Genomic DNA, 21,674 nt, shown 5'->3' with positions numbered 1-21,674 from the left:
ATATATATATATATATATATATATATATATATATATATTGTAAAAATATATTTATATATTTTTTTATAAACACCTATTTTATAATAAATGCATTTGTATTCAAGCACATTTATATATAAAATACATACAAACACATATTATATAAAAAAAATATTCAAACGCATTTTTATAAAAGAAATGTATACAAACACGATTTTATAAAAAAATAATAGATACACACCTATTTGTGTGCATATAAAAATATATAGATACACACCTAGTGCATATAAGAAAATATAGATACACATGTATTTGTGTGTATATACAAATAGGTGTGTATCTATATATATATTTTTTTATAAAATCGTGTTTGTATATATTTCTTTTATAAAAACATGTTTGAATAATTTTTTATATAATACATGTTTGTATATATTTTATATATAAACGTGTTTGAATACAAATGTATTTATTATAAAATATGTGTTTATAAAAATAAATATATAAATACGTTTTTACAAAAAAAATGTATACAAACACTTATTTGGATACATATAAATATGTTTTTACAAAATACATGTATATTGTTACTATGAGATAAGTGTTTGTATACATTTTTTTTATAAATATATGTTTGCATACAAAAGTATTTTCAATAAAATAGGTGTTTTTGTAAAAAACATGTATGTAATTTTTTTTTTTTTTGTAAAAACGGATTTGTATATATTTGTGTACTTAATAAATACTTATTTTTATAAATAGATATTTAATTTGTATAAAAAAAGCTATTTAAAAAAAGTTTTTATTTAGAAAATATAAGTTTTTTATGTGAAAATATGTTTTTTTGTATAAATATGAATTTTATAAATAAAAAACATATTCGAAACCAAATTTTGAGAAAAAAGTTGTAAAAACTTAAAATCAGGATTAACTCATAATAAAATTTTAAAATTTAGGCCAAAAGTGTAAATTATGGACCAAATTTGTAATAAAAATTAAAATCTGGGCCAAAAGTATTTGGACCAAAATTATAATAAAATGTAGTTTTTGAAAGTTAGATGACCTGTTGGCCGGGTAAAATAGTTAAATTGAATACGATTATCGGTTTTTTGGGACTTAATTAAAAAAAAGATATAATGACTAATTTAATTATGAGACCAATACGTAAAGACTTTATTAACGTTTTCTTTATGTATTAAGACATTTTATTTTCAATATTTTTATTATTAAGATATGTATTTTGAAAGTTATATCTAGATATTAAATAATATTTTAATTTTTAGTTTTATTAGGAGATTATCTTTTGAAATCTACCACATATAATAATGTTAATAATAACGTAAATTCTAAACTAGTATAATACTCGGTCGGTGAATATTATTGCTAATAAATGAATTATCATTCATTCTTTACATATAATCTCATTGTCTATATAATTGATGATGCATTACATGGTGCCAAGTAACCAATAGTGACTTGAAATGTAAATGTAAAACAAACTTTGTTTCCATCATATTGATAATTCCAAAAAAATTATTTGCACCGAAAACAGGGATAACAACATTAAGAAAAACGACCAGAGCTTTAGTTAATCATTAAAAAAAGGATTCATATAGCCCAAATAGAAGATGAAATGGGAAAAGCACTGGAAAACTGAATATGATGGTTTGTTACTTTGCTATACATAATTTTAATTTATTCGTATGAGTCAAATTTTGAAACCGATAAAATGATATTTGTGTAGAATTCTTACTCCTTTTTAAAGCCTAATAGTCCATAAATTGAATTGCTTTGAAGCCCTTCTGAATCAAAGTTAATATATATATATATATATATATATATATATATATATATATATATATATATAAAAGAAAAATGAATAATCCCTAGAGGGTATATAACTTTGGGTATCCAAACATCAAAACTAGTCATTTCATTACTTATTTTGGTTTTATATACCTGATTCTTTCCTTATTGAAAAATGATGATGATTGTTGGTTACAATTTGGATTTGGATTCTCGATCTATAGATCTATATAATGACCGAAGGATACTCTATAGAATATTTGACATGATTTTATTGTTGTTGGTTGAATACATATCGAAGACTTTTCGTAGAAGGTTGTTTTGATGAAAAGTATTCAGAAAAGTTCAAATATGTACTGAAAGTTCATACAGTTTTAATGTTTGCCCCTTTGTTGTGGAGTTGTCCAATTAAATTAATATTGACTAAATTTGAAAACTTGACTAACTGATTTAATGTTAATGTTATTTATAAAATGAATGTATTCAACTCATATAAACCTCATCATAATTTTTGAAAGTAAATTTCGTTTCTTCGTAATTAAAATCACGTTCTTAGCTGACACCTTTAGGATATTCTATCATTTCACATCTATTATATGAAATGTATTTAATAGATTACGAAATATCGTCACTTAATTTCAAAGAATCAAAGAATTCGAAATTTGATATCTTTTCCATAATCATTGTTCAAAGTTATGTATAAATCATGTGTTGTTGTTCGTACATTATGTTTTCTTCAGACCCTTAGCAACATCACGTTTAAACAACATCACCATTTGCAACATCACGTTTGTCATCCAGGTGCTTTCTTTAATATGATATTCTTAATTTTTATTAATTGTATTCGATTTTTTTTTTTATTTTCATTAGTGTTGTATTTGACTGTGATCTTTGAATGCATGAATAATCTTTGATTATAAATGTTAGTATTAGTTTTTCAGTCTTTTACTTTTGTCTTTTTAACCTTGCATTTGATGTTGCACTCTCATGGTAATAAAATGCCCACGAGAAAAGCACAGTGACTTTTGATTAATTGTATGTATGTATGTGTGTCTTACGTAATTAAATTTTCCTGAGATTGTTTGGATTACACGGTAGTTGATGACTGAATACTATCATTTACTCTTTAGTGTTTTTAATTATCAATATTATATTGCTATTAATTTGACATATTTGCCCATAATTCTTGGTTTGTAATAGATTTAGTTAATAGCAATATACTTTGACTTTAATCTATAATGTTTTGAATTGCAATTTCTAAATTTCTTTTGAGTAGTTGTAACTGTGTTAAGTGGATATACAGTGCATTTGTAATTTCTATTTTGTTTTTAACATATTTAGTTAATAGTAATGTTCGTCTGTGGTTTTTGTTATTTAAAAAGTCAAAACTCTTATTTCAACATTTTTCCCTAATTTGTCCCTATCTTTGAAAGGTCATATATCCGTCATGGGAAACCTTTTTTGGTCGAAATTAGTGAACAAAGCTTCGTATTTAAGACAGTCAACCTTGAAAAGTAACATATTTATGAAAAATTATAAAGTAAGATAAAAAGAATTATAAAATATTCGGAGATTTGCAAAAAAATACAATTAATAAAAGTGTTACGGTGATTAGAAAAAAAATTAAGACCGTTAATATTAGTAAAACTACAATATGTAAACTATACTATCACAATAGTAATGAAATGTCATAATTTGATATCTCATATAATTGAAAGATATATACCAAATTACATTGATGATATACCAAAATTATTCAAAGTTACGCCAAGTCTAATGCAAAGTTTTTGCGAACACAAAAGTGATTTTTTTTGTATAACATATCAACCTACTTTCTTTTATCTTCATATAGTAACAATAAAATTTATAAACTTACACAACAAATATATATATTTCGGATTTTGTTATAGTATTATACCTTACAAAATACAATTCCCTCCAAAAAAATATTCATCAGTAATTTCATACATAATTTCACTCAATCTAAATTTGTATTTTCCGTATATAAATTTTTTTAAGGATCACGATTTTCCCTCCAAAAATATTTCAAGCATTATTTCTTAGATAATATTGCCTCATTCTAATTATTACTTTCCTCATAAAAAATAATAAGACTTACCAATGTGCCTATATATTTATATTTAACTTTTATAAACAACATTAACAATAAAACAAAGTGATAGATTCAAGTGATGATTCATCTTCTTCAAGAAAAAATAAGCTAAAAGTCTTGTCCCTAGTGTTTTACAAATCAATCTTTCGTCAAATTAAACTAATGTAATTATCTATGATTTTGAAGGTACTCATATATGACAAGGAATGTCGTTCAACTAATAAAGCAAAAAATGTTGTCTGTAAAGAGTCCCTTTAACGATTATAGATATTTATTGATTTCAATGTATCTTCTACACATTTCAATAATACCAATAACCATAATTTTTTTATTAATTATCAAGGTTGTGAAAATCGTTCGACGGTCGATTGTCGTTAACGCTCAGACTCGGTGGGGATTAATCAACGATTAATCGGAGACCATAAATTATTAATAAATGATTTAAAAAAATTATCCTAAAAAAAGAAGTATTTAAAAATTAAAATTTGAAAATTTGAAAATTTGAAAATTTTAGTATAATATCTTAAAATTTGAAAGCTTAAAATTTTGAAAATTAAAAAGTTTGATGTAATATTTGAAAATTAAAGAAAATGAATTTTTAAAATATTTTCCGCCTATGATCGCCGATGACTACCAATGACCGCCAAACCTGAGTTTAACCGATTTTGACCAATTTCTACAAAGCACCAGAATCGTAATCGGTTGAAGGCCGCAAATCGATTAATGACCGATTAATCGACTCTCAAGACCGATTGTTGATAATTATTATGCAATATATGTTGACATTTGTATGTTTTTTTATGCGTTCTCCGCATTTAACGTGAGCTATAATCTAGTTATTTTCTATGTAAATGTTAGTCTTCAATGTTTATTCCTCTCAATGTTTCACGAGAGATTCTTCGATTAAATAGAATTGAATATTGAAAAATCACATCTTTAAATAGTTAAATTTAATATAACACGGTTTACTAACTACTACTCCATTTTGTGTCTTCTACTACAGGTAGAATAATAAAAACGACCTAGTTTTGATGTTTGGGTACCTAAAATATATATATATATATATATATATATATATATATATATATATATATATATATATATATATATATATATATATATATATATATATATATATATATATATAATCTATAATTTTAACCAACATCTATGCGGTTCGGTTTTTTGTTGAAAACCAGACCGATAGATGAGCTTCGATTCTCGCCAAATTGAAAATTGCACTTTCAATTTTTGTATTGGTTCCACTTAACCTGTTTCAGTTTTTTTGTGGTGATTCCGGTTGTTTATTTGGTTTAGTTTTTGTTCACCCTTAGGCCATAAGGTATACCCATCTTCCACCTTTCGCTTTTTCAATATTACGTCAGCTTTCCACTCACTCACATTTCACTCACCAAAATGCATAAAATTGTCATCTTTCACTACCTTTTTTTTTAAATAAAAATAATTGATTGTTAAGATTTATAATTCAAAAAATAAATATATATTCTTAAAAATTATTAATAAACACAAAATTTAATTAAATAAAAGTACTTAATTACTTAAAAAAAAAGATACATAAAAAACTATAAATATTTTTTAAAAAAAACCTAGAAAACAATCAAGATTAAAAAAACACAATTTAGATGTTAAAAATGAGATAGAATACATAATTAAAAATCACACAATATCTGAATTTGAAAAAAAAAATACGTCACTCGGAATCATTGTCCTTGACCTCGTCGTCATCATCCAAATCCTCGCCCGAGTCCTCGACACACATATCTAAATCTTCATCTGATTCATCGAACAAATCATCGTGTCAAAAGTGGGGTTGTGAGCCCTATAAACGTGCTCCACAAAATTCGCACGAAGGGAGTGATGAATGTCGCAATCATGAACTTCTTTTCTATTTGTCCTATATGTTGGATTAGGTGTGTAATCTCGTAACTATAATTGATATAAACTTGAATTGATTGTAGCACAGTCCTTTTGGGTTGCCCTAAAATCTAACAATTAAATATGATAACTTTTAGAGAGAGAGAGAGAGATTTATTTATTAATTTATTATATTGTTAATAAATTAATTAGAAATCAAAATAAATATTTTGTTAATATATTATGAGAATAATATATTAATTGGAAATAATATTATTTAATCAATAATTAACCAGACTATGATTAATTAGATTAATTAAAAATGTAGGGTTTGTTTGGTTATTTATTAAAAGTTAAGGAAAGGTTCCCATGGACCTCATTGGATGATGGACGAAAATCACTTGGGCAAGCCCGGTGAATTTCATCCAAGTCCCTTGAAAAGAGGGGAATATGTTGCTTGGTCACGAAACAAAGGGATGATGGTTTCCTCCTTAAACCCTAGCTTTGGCACCAAACTACCTCAACTATATAAGGACCCTTAACATTAGAATTTCGGCCATGACATTCCTTTAGAGGAGATGACATTCCTTTAGAGGCTTAGGGCCAAAATTTCTACTCTTCTTCTTCTCTCTCTCTTCAAGCTCCTTGGTTGTTAGCGTTTGAGTGTGAACCATTAGAGGCACAACATTTGTGGTGCTTGCTTTTAAGAGTTTTTCAAGAAGGAATTCAAGATTTTTTTCAATAATAATCTTCAAGGAAATTTTCTTTATTCTTATGAATTAGTATCATAGGAAAGTTTTGTAGGATAAAAATTCATAGTATGTTGCCTATATGTGAAAGACATAGATCCTACTCTTCTTCTTCTCTCTCTCTTCAAGCTCCTTGGTTGCTAGCGTTTGAGTGTGAAACATTAGAGGCATAACATTTGTAGTTGTAACCCTAAGAACCCATCAGTGGTATCAGAGCCTAGGGTTTTCTTTCATGTATTTACACATTGGTGAATCGATAAAAAGAAACCTGTTTTTTAGATTTGTCACAGCTTACGACATAAGCATTGATGCTCATGACGTGAGCTCAGCTCAAGTCTGACTTTTTGAAGATTTTCTGCCTAATCAGCTTTTATGTGATAATTACTTGCTATACGTATCCTCCAAATCCGATTTTGGTGTATCTATGATGATAAATTAAAAGCCTTGAATTTAGGAGATAAATATTTGACTTGATTAATTGTTTTGTTGATTAATATGATTTATCTATTAAGTGTATAAATACTAAATCTAAATAGTAACTGAACTTAATAGCTAACGTCAAATCATATTTGGTATTTTGAAAAGTTTAAAATACATCCTTATGGATCTTATTATTGATTTAATTATGTGATTAGATAAAAGATAATTAATAAATCCATAAAAGGTCTAAAATTAATTAGATTAAAAGTTTAATTTATTAAAAGATTAAACCATTGCAATTTAAAACGTTTTAAAATACACCTTACAATTAAAAGTTTAATATATATATATATATATATATATATATATATATATATATATATATATATATATAAGAAAAGTCAGTCAAATCGTGGTACGCCTCATTCATGAAACCATGCTATAAAGAGGGTATAAGGAAGCGGCCTATAAAATGGTCGTTGAATGGGTGTCCACTCTCACCCACCGTTCTACTGTGTGGTGCATGGTCTTTAGCCGAACAAATTGATAGGACATAATCTCATTAATAGGCATAAAGACATAAAGTAACTAAACTATTTTCTAAAATCCCACTCTTAGTTACTTTAGGGAAATGTGAATTTGTATGCTAATCCATGAAATTGCACATTACACTTTATAAGTCGTTAATGGAGCGTGTGAGGTTAACCGACACACTAATGGGGGACTAATAAACAGTGGTAATGAGTGTCTCAAAAATTATCGTTGATTAATGGAGCGTGTGTGGCCAACCAACACATTAAAACGAGATGATAAATGACATCGAGAGTGTCAAGCTAAATTGCATGATTATTCACATCTCGTTTGTGATCCTCGACATCCCAGTCAAAAAAGTGAGAGCATAATTTGTGATTAAACATGCCATTGATTAGATTCAATGAATCTCAAAATATCTAAGAGTTTCATAAGATTGAAATTGGTAAAAGCCTTACCTAACTAAAATAGATTCGAATTTGATTACATCATCCCTCTTCAAAGTTCGAATCGAAAATATGGATCCTAGCCTTAATTTAAATTTATGGGTTAATAATTAAGGATTAAAATCAGTTAACTTGAATTTCCTCATATTATAGTTGTCGAGTCAAGACAACAATGGTATTCCTGATTCCATTGGAAATGGTTTTCCTCTTTTTCCTGAAGATGATCTTCCACATTCTAATTAATGTGAAAACATGTTCCTTTCTTCGCGTAATGGTGGAAATGGATATCATGCTTCTCTAATTCTTCCTCTAGTAACTCTCCTCATGTCACATTATCTTCGAGTCGAAAGATACAAAACTACTCAAGCCTTATTGGCATGTAGACATCAAGATGGAAAATATGTGTGTACACATGTTCTGGAAATGAAATCGCACATTGATAAATTAGATAGATTGGGTGTCGTTTTCCCAAGGGAGCAGACCATTGATTTGGTTCTACTTTCACTTCCTAAGTCATAGTAACAGTTCATTGAGAACTTTTATATGAGCAACCTCAACATGACCCTAATTAATCTGACACATATGTTGATTATTGCTGAAGCAGAAATGGTTAAGAGCACAAGTAAAGCAAAAGTGTTTGAAGGATCTAATTCCAAAATTGCCATGGACATTGACAATGGTGGTCCAAAAAAGATTTCTCTTCCCAATAGAAAGGGATCGACCAAGGTTAAACTGTTTGATTGTATGGTAAAAAGAAAGGCTAGTTCTGAGATAGTTCCACGTGCTAACCCTAAAAAGTGCATATGTTTCTATTGCCAATTGAAGAGACATTAGTTGTGAAGTTGCCCATATGTAACACTCATAAAAATCACAAGAAATTTAAACTTTCAAAATCACCCAATTCATAGATTGTTTACAAATCATAGTTTTCAAAACATTTCAAACATCAGAGTTTCCCAAAATCATAAGTCATATAACAAGAGGATCCGTATGGTCACGCCTTCGCCTACTCACGGTCATCCGAAGTACCTGAAACATAACCCAAAACTATAAGCCAATGCTTAGTGAGTTTCCCCAAAATACTACCACAAAACATAAGTACAATTACAAACAACATCCATACAGAGCCTTCAGCCTGTCTAGAACGCCGTACCGGCCTATAGACTATCTGGAACGCTCACAATACCTTCAGCATAACTGGAACGCCTTACCGGGCCTTCAACCGATCTGGACCGTCCTCTGGGACTTCGGCCTAACTGGTACGCCCCTCAGGACTATAGTCTATTTGGGACCCTCATGGTCTCTTGGCGTTCAGTCTATATTGGTCCGCCTCAACCCAACCACACAACATATCGACATATACATAACAGATAAACATTCATATAACCAATCAACGGACAATCAGACAGATCTTACAAATCACTAAGCATAACATTATCCTATATAACATATTACCGATCTAACAGATCACTACAACAAGATATCATACTAACACATGACAGGATATCTAATCCAATGGGCCGGCCTTGGTGCCTTCGACCCGTAAGTACAGTGAGGAAAACTCACCTTAGAAACTGAACACTAGCTGATGAGGTCCTAACTCCGAATCACAGCCCAAACCAACACCTAATCATCAGAATGACCCAAATCTCAAACATAATCCGAAATACCGAAAATATCCTTAAGTCCAACTCGATCAAACTTGGTCAAAGTCAACCCTCCTCATGTCGTGGCCAGGCATTGGTCATGTCGTGACGGCGAACCTGATCTGATTCCCACTCGACTCAACATAACTAGTCAACCGAGTCAAAGAAGACACCTGGATAGTCATCACGACATGAGCAGCTATTCTAAAACAACCCAAAAATACAGTCCAAAAATTTCATTATAAAATCATTAAGAAAACTATAGTTATAAACATCGTATAAAAATCATAAGTCGTGTATCTCAAAATATTATAAACATATGTCATATATATATATATATATATATATATATATATATATATATATATATATCAGAATATAAGCATCCTAGGCTAAACAAATGGTGTGTGCACTATAATCATCCCGAGCTCTTCCCCTTGCTACTGGAAGTACCTTAAACCAAAGCTAAAACTGTAAGCACGAAGCTTAGTGAGTCTCCCTGAACTAACACATACCATACATATAATCATGCTACTAGGAGATATGGGCCCCGCCCACACTCAAGGAGATACGAGCTCCGCCCAAATTTCGCTAACTAGGAGATACGGGCCCTGCCCACACTCAGCTAACTACGAGATACGGGCACCGCCCACATGTGGTTAACTACGAGATATAGGCCCTGCCCACACTCGACTAACTATAAGATACACGCCCCGCCCACACTCAGCTACTAAACATACATACAAGTATCACACAGACAACAAGTATATCCAAATCTATCAAACAATCCTATATACATACTCATATAATGCTATGAGATATGGGATCTGCCCACACTCAGCTAATAATGAGATACGTGCCTCGCCTATACTCTATGAGATACGGGCCTCGCCCACACTCAAATTCCTAACAACACATATAGGTATCACACAAGTATATCAATCCAACAATCTGAATGATATCTATACTCGGGTAATAATGAAATACAAGCCCCACCTACACTCCATGTTCCTATCAAGAACATACAAACTACACGGGCCGTCATTGGTGCCTTCGACCCTTTCAAACCAGGAGGAAACTCACCTCACACTGCTGAAGTCCCACGAATAAATCCCTGGCTGTTGGCTGACAGATCCCCGAATTGTCAATCATGAAAACAAAACCCAATTAACCATTTGGGTTTCAATGCATAACCATAAATCCAAACTTAGGGGTAAAAGGACCATTTTACCCCTAACATACCTTGGTCCAAGACCAAGGCCCAACTCATACACTAAAGGCCCAAAAGTCACGTAATCAACCATGGCCTAATGGTGGCCGAATTTTCCAAATTGGCCCCAAACCCCTTACATGGGCCTTACCATAAGGCCCATTCAAATATAATAGTCCATATACTTGCTCTCAGATGGCCCAACATGAATCCAAACACCTAAGCCGAAAAGAAAGGCCCAACTTGAAGCCAAATCATAATTAAGGTTTTCACAAAAAATGACGATTAGGGTTAAGTGTTCTTACTTAAACCATTAAGGACATAACCCATCAGGGGCTTAATCCATTAAGTCCATAACTCCATTAGGCCATTCAAACAATGTAGTCAGACATACTTCAAAATTCCAGTCTAACAGTCCAAACACGGGTCCCGAAAAATCCCAAACTATCATTTCCAAAATTAGGGTTTTCTAAACCCTAATTAGGGTTTCCAGTCCAAACATAAGTCAATGAAATCCAAGATCAAACTATTGGGCCGATTCAGGTTTCACTATGTTGAGCACCACCCACTGCCACCTCGGGCGGTGGTGGTCGACAGCGGCTCACGGCGGCAGCCACCTCCTCACGGTGGTGGTGGTGGTTTTCCTTGACTTTTCTCCGACCAAATCACCCAATCAACAATCCATCATAAAGGAAAAGTACACACACACACACAACAAACAACACACATACAGCCACCCACGCGGTGACAGGTGGCAGCAAGCGGTGGAAGCCACCACCTCATGGTGGTGGCGGTGGGTTTCCAACTAAAAAATCACGCATACTACACAACAAATACCGAAAGCAACTAGCATGCTCGAATACACACCCATAGAGCCACCGCCTAGGCGGCAGATGTCGCTGGAAAAGATGAAAACGGCAGCCCAAGGGCCAGCGACGACAGGAACGGCGGTTCCAACGTCGCATTCACAAAAAAGAATGAGTAAGAGAAAAAGGTAGGTTGTGGTGGACTTACCATGCGGTTCCGGCGACTCACGACCTCCACACGACGACGACACAACCCTCCTTCGGTCATCGACAATCTTTTGGCGGTTCTTGACGTCACTGGCAGCAACGGGAGACGTGACGGTGGCGTTAGACAACATGGTAACAGGCGGAAAGGGTGGCTGCTGGACCCGGTGATGCAAGCGGCGACTAGGGTACTCCAAGAATGGTGGTGGCAGCTGAATCTCATCTAGGTTTAAGGTTTCATCAAGGAACAAGTGGGGGAAGGCATACCGGTTTAAACCATGTTCTCTTTCAAACATATGAGCATTTTTACAAGTTCAGCCCCTCCTCACAATATTTGTTTTCAATTTAAATCCCAAAATTTACCATTTAGCCCCCATCACTCCAAAGTCCTTTCAATTTAAGTCCTAATAATTACCATGGTGTCCTTGTCTTCAAAAATCCTTTCAAATTAAACCCATAATTTCTAAACAACCCCCAACCTTCAAAATTCTTTACATATTTATCCGAAAATTACATTTTAACCCCCAAACTCACAATTATGACTTTTTAACCCCCAAAACCAACGCCTGGTAAATTATTCCGCATTTAGGGCTACTATTCATTTATTAATTTTTATCTATTTATTTATTTGATAAACAGAATGTTACAATTCTCCCCCCACTAAAATTAGATTTCGTCCTCGTAATCATTCCTTGTCATTTTTGTCACGCCAAACAACTTAAGCGTCATGTCCACAATCCCAATTATACCCCGTTTTTCCGAGGTAACCGGTACCTACCCTCGCAGGGTTCTAAAAACCAAAGATGAATGAATTCCTTGCAGCATGATCAAATTTACTCAATCCGAAATCTAAAGTTTTGAGATGGTCTGACTCCCTGACAGACCGTCCATACTGAATTATTATCGAACCCATTGCACTTATCTCCCAACTGGCTACTCAACTTTTGATTACCTAAGGTTCCAACTAGAAAACTAAATCAAAGAACAAATTTCCATGTAGTACACTTATACTTGACAAAAGGATCAGATAATTCTTCAAGTAGAAAACTCGTCGCTACAACAGTTTAACTCAGACGAAAGTTGTGAAACAGGACCAAATCATCCACTCAGAGATTATCCCGACTCATCTGCAAGTGACCTGAGATCTCCTCTGAATAACAAGCAGCTTCACACTCGAGTTCCAAATCAATAATACCACCTTTGCTTATCTTGATGTCCTTTACCAATTGAACCATTGCAAATCACAACACAAGAGCTTGATCTATCATCAGAACTGAATCCATTCATTAAACTTGAAACCTTCTATCGATACCCTCAGCGCATAGATACCCCGATCCTGAACCCACGGAAACAAAAATCCTACACAAAACACTCGCGTTCCCGACTTGAGATCTTACCCAAGAATCTAACCCGATACTCATGACCCATAGATCTGCACTTGCATTTTACCCAAGACCTTCTGATAGCGCCACTCCTTGATGGACTAAGATATAAAAGTTCCCAAACCAACGTTGAGACTACCAATCTTGTACCTGGTCCCACCACCAGGTTCCCAAGAGTCCAAATAACTAATCTATCCAGCTTATACACCCTTCTGTGTCACACACACTGTCCACTTACTGAATCCTGAAATCTAGAATCCAATACCTTGACCCAACGGTCTCTACTAGGTCCCACCTACGTTACTATAAACAAACAGGCCTTGTCCACGGGTCCCAACCAAACTATACCACGGAGCGGCCTTGCCCATGGGTCCCTCCCATCTAGGGTTACATAGGCCCAAATCCACCTCGGACCCCAATGGTCCTTAACCCATAATGGATAAATAATTTGTGACAATCCTGAATGGCGTGCCCAAGGCACAAACTGATTCCCCTTTACGGTCATATCCACTACCAATGATAGTCTACATCGAACATGTGAATGCTATGATTCATTGCAGTCTCACAACACTCTTAACCAATCAAGATTATCACCCCGAGTTTCATCACTACCTAACCATCTCAATCACATTGTCCTGAATCGAATTCACATCATTTAAGAATAGGAAGCAAGGCTCTACTCGACTCTCGGTCAGGGTCCATCCACAAACCTGTTATGCATAACAAGAAAATGACGACCAGTTGTCGGAAGTTTCTCTGAACTCCCACTTACAAGACCTCGAACTAAACGGTCACTTGTGTCGTCTCTATACTTGACCTGGATGTGAAACTTGTCCTAGTTCCACACCCGATCCAATTCCCAAAAATTCTGATCGATTCTCCCCACGTGGATTCTGCAAAGCTCTTTCATCCTATAAGTCTGATGGATTCCTAACCCATCAAACCTCATATAATAGGAACTGGCTATCTTCCTGCTACTGTTCCCTCCCCAGCAATGGTAGTGCCTTGATTTCTAAAGTTCTTCTATAGGCAACTGCCGGTCATACCCGACAGGAACACACTGGAACCCAACTTGACAAAATAAAACCCTATAATGATTCATTGAAGATTTCTAGCATGCAGAATATATCACACTTCTTGATAATATAATCCCGACAATAGCAGAAAATCTATCCAAGATGTTGCTTATCTAAATCCCAAGCCCAAAATTCCAACACAAAACAAATTCCTGATAACCACCCAGAAGAAAACAGAGATATCATATCCAACATGTGCTCGATTAAAAGTCTTATGTCGTCATCACAAATCAGAAACCGGGAAACAAAAACTTGGATAATGAGATTGATTAGAATCCATGTCTCATGTCCTTACGATATTTTGTAAAACGGAGGGATATTTGATCACTTATCTTAGGACACGTAACTAACTAGGACAGAGTTCGACAGCGGCTTTAGGAAGCAACAATTTGTTGATCAGTTTAGAAGTTATATTGGAAATTATAGTTACAGACTTATCCAATTGGGAGACTATCGGATTAGGTGTCTAAGCCCATAACTATAATTGGTATATACTTGAATTGACGGTAGCACAGTCCTTTTGGGTTGCCCTCAAACCTAGCAATTGAATATGATAACTTTTAGAGAGGGAGATTGATTTATTAATTTATTATATGGTTAGTAAATTACGTAGAAATAAAAATAAATAATTTGTTAATATATTATGAGAATAATATAGTAATTGGACATAACATTATTTAATTAATAATTAATCAGAATTAGAATTAATTTTGGGATTAATTGGATTAATTAAAAGTGCAGGGCCTGTTTGGTTATTTATTGAATGTTGAGAAAAGGAGCCCATGGACCTCATTGGATGAGGTGGACAAAAATCTCTTGGTCAAGCCCAAGGAATTTTGTCCAAGCCTCTTGAAAGAGGGGAATGGGCTGCTTGGTCACCAAGCAAAGGGATTATGGTTTCCTCCTTAAACCCTAGCTTTGGCACCAAGCTACCTCAAATATATAAGGACCCTTAACATTAGAATTTCCGCCATGACATTACTCTAGAGGCTATTACATTCCTTTAGAAGCTTAGGGCAGAAATTTCTACTATTCTCCTCTTTCTCTTCAAGCTCCTTGGTTGCTAGGTTTTGGGTGTGAACCATTAGAGACACAACACTTGTGGTGCTTGCTTTCTAGAGTTTTTCAAGAAATAATTCAAGATTTTTTGCAATAACAATCTTCAAGGTATGTTTCTTTATTCTTATGAATTAGTTTTCATAAGAAAGTTTTGTGGTATAACAATTCATAGTATGTTGCCTATACATGAAAGACATAGATCCTTTTAGGTTACATGTGCCCTAATCATTTCAATTGTTTAAATGTTTTTCCACTTAGAGCATTGTGTATTTAACCCTAATAACCCATCACTATACTCTTGCGTACCAACTACTATGCCTTCGACATTTGGCAAAACTTCATTTTTGTTGTATCGACATATCACTATTCCTTCATCTTCTAGAATCATATTATGTAATATAATGCATGTATACATTACGTGTTGCAACCTTTTCATTTCATATGACCGTGCCCCGACTTGTAGTACTTGACAATGCTTCTTGAGTACACCAAATGTTCGCTCCATGTCCTTCCTAGTTGACTATTGTGCATGTTTAAACCTTTTTATTTTTTCGTCGTTCGGACTTGTGAACAATTTCACAAAAACATATAAGGTAGGATATACCTCATCAGTAACATAGTACTCACACTTATATGTTACCCAATTTTCTTGAAAATATACATCTTCCGACTTTCCAAGGTAGATGTCGTTGAATGCCAATGACTGGTCTAGGACATTGATGTCGTTGTTTGTACTAGCTGGACCAAAGGATGCATGCCGTATCCAAAGATCATGTGATGTGATTTCTTCTAGATCAATTGTTGGCTCTCTATGGTCGCCTCACATTTATTGACTACGACGTGCGTTGGGGCACAATGCCTAAGACATGAAATCGATACTAACTAGCAGTCTTGGGAACCAATGCTTACTTTCATGCACTGTGTATAATTGGTGGACATCGTTGATGGTTGGTTTGTGCAAATATTGTTGGCCGTAAACCAAAGAAATAACTCTCGTGAACTTGTACTGACTTTCCCATGTGGTATGCTGAGACATTCTCAAATACTCGTCCCATTTGTCTGTGCACATGTCGTATGCTAACTGATGAATTGCGGCTATGAAATTTTGAATTGGAGAAAAACCTTTTCTGCGTCTCGCATCCCACTTCCATTGGAAATGTGGAAAATGGCATTCCAAATCGCCTACAATACGTAAAAATAACTTTTTCCTCATCCGAAACCATAATCAAAACTTTTCAGCGTACACGGTGTCATTTGCAAAATAGTCTTCTATAAGAGGATTGTGTCCGGTTTCGTGATTTCTCCGCAACTAAGGGTTTCTTGTTTGAGGTCATGAACGTGAAGTTTGACCTAGTCGGTTTCGGAAATATGTTATTGTTTTTGCCATGACGGAACCAATAAATAATGCCTCTTGTTAAACCATCGAATCAGACGACGAAGATAAGGTCATTGTGTTTGAGTGATTTTTTTTTGAGAAAATATGTAGAAATAAGTGTGAAAATTATATTAGGTTTGTTTGATATTAATAGGGTGATAAATGTATTAAAAAATTGAAAAATTAAATGTTATAGCCATTGAAATAAAAAAAAATATTTTGTATCTAAAGTAAGCGTTGGAATAAGATTTTTTTTTTGGCCAATGAGGTGAAGAGGGAGGATGTGGGTAGCCTCCTTTCGGTCAGATCCCGCACACCCTAAATCGTGGTCACAGTATTGTGTTTCCGGCTATGGTTTCTTTCCCATAGCTCCTTCCCTACTCCATACCCTTTGGTTTTAGCCAAACTCCACTGACTTGAATAATGGATGTCGGATTATTAAGAAAAGTCGAATATCCACTGACTTGCAGACATCTAAAATGGATTGTGATTCAAACTTCAGGTAGCAAATGATTCAATCAGCATTTTCTTCATGATCAAATACAAAAGTTGCAAAAAATAAAAATTACAGCAATAGGATGGATTGCTTTGATGTATTCGATATTGCAATAACTTTTGGAGGGTGTTATGTTTTGTCAATACATTTCTCCAAACCTCAACATCAATGTACAAATTAAGACATAAAAAAATAAAAATAAAAAACACAAGCGTTTCTTTTGTGAATACTTTTCAACATTTGATAATAGCGAAACTCCAAATTTGTAGTTTAGAAGCAACGTCAAAATAAGCCACAATTACAATGCAAATATAAATGTCATAATTAAAATCTGGTTGTTGAAACCAATACAACAACAAGCTTCAATGCCACATCTGAAAATCACATGTATGTTTGATTGGATAGAATGAAATCAGGGGCGGAGCTTGAGCGATTGACTTGGGGGGCCGAAAGTATTACAAACTAAAATTAACGTTTTTATACATGAAAGAACCAAAAGAAAAATCAGCAATTAAACACCAAAAATACCTAAATTACTCACCAAAAATTCCTTAAGTTACTGTCTTACACATAAAAAGAAACCAATTTTTTTTCAACAACTAAATACCAAAAATACCTAGAAAAAGAATTACAACTCAGCCCGACGACCTTTAAGGTCTTTAAATTCATCAATTACTGACTTCGTATCAATGTTTTCAGCAATTTCTCTTTCTATATAAACCACCAAGTTGTTTGCGAGAAAGTCATCTGACATCTTATTGCAAATGCGGTTCTTGAATATTTTCATTGCTGAAAATCCCCTCTCTGTTGTTGCGGTAGAAACTGGAAGTGTCAAGATTAACCGGACCACTCTATCAAGCAAATAATACGTCTCACGTTTCTGAGTTTCCACAAGACCCTTGCATAGGTCAGCAATAGTTGATACACGACTTAGTGTGGGATTCTTTGTCATATCGATATTAAAAATATCCAACTGATATCGTAATTGAATTCTCTCTTGCTCTGTAAAATCTTCAGGATAATACTTCTCAACAAGAAGACAAATCTGATCAATGTTAATCACTTTAGGGTGTTCTTTTGAAACTAAAGTAGAACTAAGACTTAACAACTCCATCGCCTGATCATTGAATCTACTATTCAACTCATGTAACTGTTTGTCCAATGTGGATGTAAACAAATCTACTCGATAAAAATGTGCAAAAGTAAACTGATTATCATTTTTTCGAGGCCGATATCTAGTAGAAGTATATGGAGCTTGCATATCCGGCACATCTACTTGATGTTTCTTACAAAAAATCTTTACCTGTTCAAGTAAAGAATCCCATTCGTTGTTCCTGAAATCATTTAGACTCTCCTTTGTTGCTGAAACTAACTCCATGGCATTAAGAATATCTTGGGATTTCTTTTGTAGAGCTTGAGAAAGTATATCAGTTTTTCCCATTACTTCTTTCATCAAGTGAAGAATAAACACAAACTCAAATGATTTCAGGTAACAGTAAGCTGCATCAGCATCTCCGCGTTGAGAATAAGTAGCAGATACATCATCAATTATTCCCTGGAGAACAACACGTGTACAATCAAACATGTTAAGCAAACTGCAAACAGAACGAAAATGAGAACCCCAACGTGTATCACCAGCTCTTCTTAATGTCCCAATTTGATTCAATCCTTTACCTGATTCAATTTCACCAAGTTCTAATAAATGTTCAATCTCAGTTGCCTTTGCCTTTTGTAACTCATCATGACGCTTACTGGAAGCACAAACTACATTAATTGTAAAAATTAAGTTTGTAAAAAATTGGTGTATAGGAATAATTTCCCTTGAAGCAGCCACCAGTGTTAGTTGTAATCTGTGAGCGAAGCAGTGAACATAATACGCATAAGGACAATCCTTAAGAACAAGTGCTTGTAATCCATTCCATTCCCCTCTCATATTACTAGCACCATCATAACCTTGGCCACGGATTTTGCTAACATCAAACTGATAGTGCAAAAGTTGTCTCCACATATTTGTTTTCAAGGTTAATGATAAGGTATCCCTAACATGAACCAAATCTAAGAACCTTTCCCGTATGATCCCTTCTGCATCAACAAATCTCAAAACTATGGCCATTTGCTCTTTTTTAGACTCATCTCGTGACTCATCAACCATGACACAAAAGTACGAATCCCCGACTTCACTACGAATATGCTTTCGAACTTTATTTGCAATAATACTAAGAATTTCTTTTTGAATATCTCCAGAAGTATACTTTGAATTATAAGGAGCATTCTCTAATATAACATTTGCAACTTCATCATTATAAGACGCTAGAAGTTTTAGTAGTTGAAGAAAATTACCTCGATTTTTGGAATTAGGCGATTCATCATGTCCTCGTAATGCACAAGCTTGGAATGTCAACCAACGAACTGTGTCAATTGAAGCTTTTAATCGTAACCGGTTCTTCAATATTTGTGCTTCATTTTGCTTCACTATAATATTTTCAATGTGTGTTGCTTGGTTCATCAAGTTTTCAGCAAATGTAACAGCATTTCTATGTTGTGAACAACCAATGTGCTTCAAGAATGCACAATTTTTCCCATCATTAACTTTTTTCCAATTGTCAAATCCTTTAACAGTAAATGCATCATAACCATGGCACACACTTGGTTTATCATTAAATATATAACAAATAAAACAATAAGAAGCATGTGTTGTTGGAGAATACTCTAACCAATTAGGGAAAATGTTGAACCAAGAATATTGGAATCTACGAGGATGTTTCTTTGAACCTTTAGCATGATATTCTTGAAGACGTATTTGGAAAGGTCCTAAAGTCATATAAGCTCGTCTTACTTGTTCCCTTAAATTAACTGGATATTCCCACATTTGTTTTCGTTTAGCGGGATCTCTTTCTAGATGCTTAAGATCCACTTCATTAGGATTTGATTGTGTAGCTTCATCAATATCATTCTCTTGTTGATTTTCATGTTCTTGCGGTTGCGGCTCACTTGTTGAAGCTTTGTAACGTTTACTCTGTTGATTATCATTATGAGTTTCTTCATCATCATTCTTTCTTTTGAAAAAAGAATCAATGGTTTTCATTTTTCCCATGAAATTGTGAGATTTATATGATTGTATCTGTAAAAATCAAAAGTGAAATCATAAGCTCATAAACCAACAACCCAAATTCTACAAAAAAATCTTATTTCTACAAATCTTATTTGATATTTTTGCAAAATTTTGCAAAAATCTGAAATCGGTTAATTAACAATGCTTCAAAATTCTAAATTACTTAAATACAGTTGTAAATGTTTAACATAGATAACAACTTGTGTGTAAGATTTAAGTTTTTTCTTGACAAAAAAGAAATTGTTGGACAATAATGCAGAAACATCTAGACACACGGATTGACTTTATATTATAAGATTTTCTTTATAGGGGTTAAATATCATTACTTTGCTCTATCTTTTTATAATTGTTCATGTAGGAATTTCATAAATACTACAGATTCAAATAATGGTCAATTAATGATATTCATCTTCATCATTATTGTATTTAAATAATTAAATTAACAAATAATTGGTCTCACTGAATATGTTACATTCTATAGTATTTTATGTAACCAAATATAATCTTATGTTTTTTGCAAATGTCAACAGGTTTCATCATATTCATACCAATTTACCAACACTCAAAAAGAGTATTAGGTGATAGCAAAGAATTTAGTTATAGTGTCACATAATGAATCTAGAACTTTATAGTTTATTATCAAATATAGTGGCCCCAATTAATATATATTAATATAAGGATTCCTTATTTTTTGTATTGTTAAATTAATCTTTGTAATTGTAGCCTTGTAGGTTCATATCCCTCATTGTGAAAAAAAAAAAAACAAACCTGCTTAAGTAATTATGATTTTTTTTCCAGGCTTCACTTCACAATTCAATATTCACATTGATCAATTGATTCCAGGCTTCCAGCGACCAACAAGACTTTAGAGTTCAGACTTAGACTTGGAGAATAAGGCAGGAGACAGAGTGGACTGATCACTGATCTTCTGAGTTCTGATCAGCAACACAGGCAACAGTGTGACAGCACGCAGTGATGCAGGCCACAGCAACGATTAAGGAGTGTTTGGTTCAGATTTCAGACGAGGAATGAGGGTAGGGACGAACGATAATGACAATCTGATTTTTTGTTTGATTCGGACTATTGGAAAAGCGCAGGAGGGGCCACAGCCCAATTTTTTAATGTCTAGGCCTAATATGGATAAAAAATATGGACTATTTACAATTCTAATAAAAAAATCAGGGGGGGCCACAACCCCTCCTGGCCCTTAATATACTTCGCCCCTGAATGAAATGATCATGATTGGATGGTATGTTTGATTAGATGGAATGAAATGATCATGGAACAGATGGAACTAAGTAATGGAATGGACAAAGTAATGAAATGCGTTATATCATTCCATTGACATGTTTAGTTAGTCTACCGTAATAGAATGCATCATTGATCCAT

General features: G+C 33.5%; 1 protein-coding gene across 1 annotated transcript; it reads right to left on the bottom strand.

Moving 5' to 3' along the window:
- Positions 1-17,801: 17,801 nt before the first annotated feature.
- Positions 17,802-20,258, bottom strand: LOC145060126 (uncharacterized). Its single transcript, XM_079007849.1, has one exon. It carries the CDS (start codon positions 20,256-20,258, stop codon positions 17,802-17,804), a length of 2,457 nt encoding a protein of 818 aa, XP_078863975.1.
- Positions 20,259-21,674: the final 1,416 nt, after the last annotated feature.

The sequence above is a fragment of the Lactuca serriola genome, chromosome 1 (assembly GCF_051521515.1).
Source record: "Lactuca serriola cultivar US96UC23 chromosome 1, Lser_US96UC23_V15, whole genome shotgun sequence".
NCBI lineage: Eukaryota > Viridiplantae > Streptophyta > Magnoliopsida > Asterales > Asteraceae > Lactuca > Lactuca serriola.
The sequence above is the reverse complement of the archived record's forward strand: the minus strand, read 5'-3'. Positions and strand labels throughout refer to the sequence as shown.

What these genes read in the sequence shown, in the direction of transcription:
- LOC145060126 (XM_079007849.1), bottom strand. Translation starts at nt 20,258, where the DNA reads ATGAAAACCATTGATTCTTTTTTCAAAAGAAAGAATGATGATGAAGAA.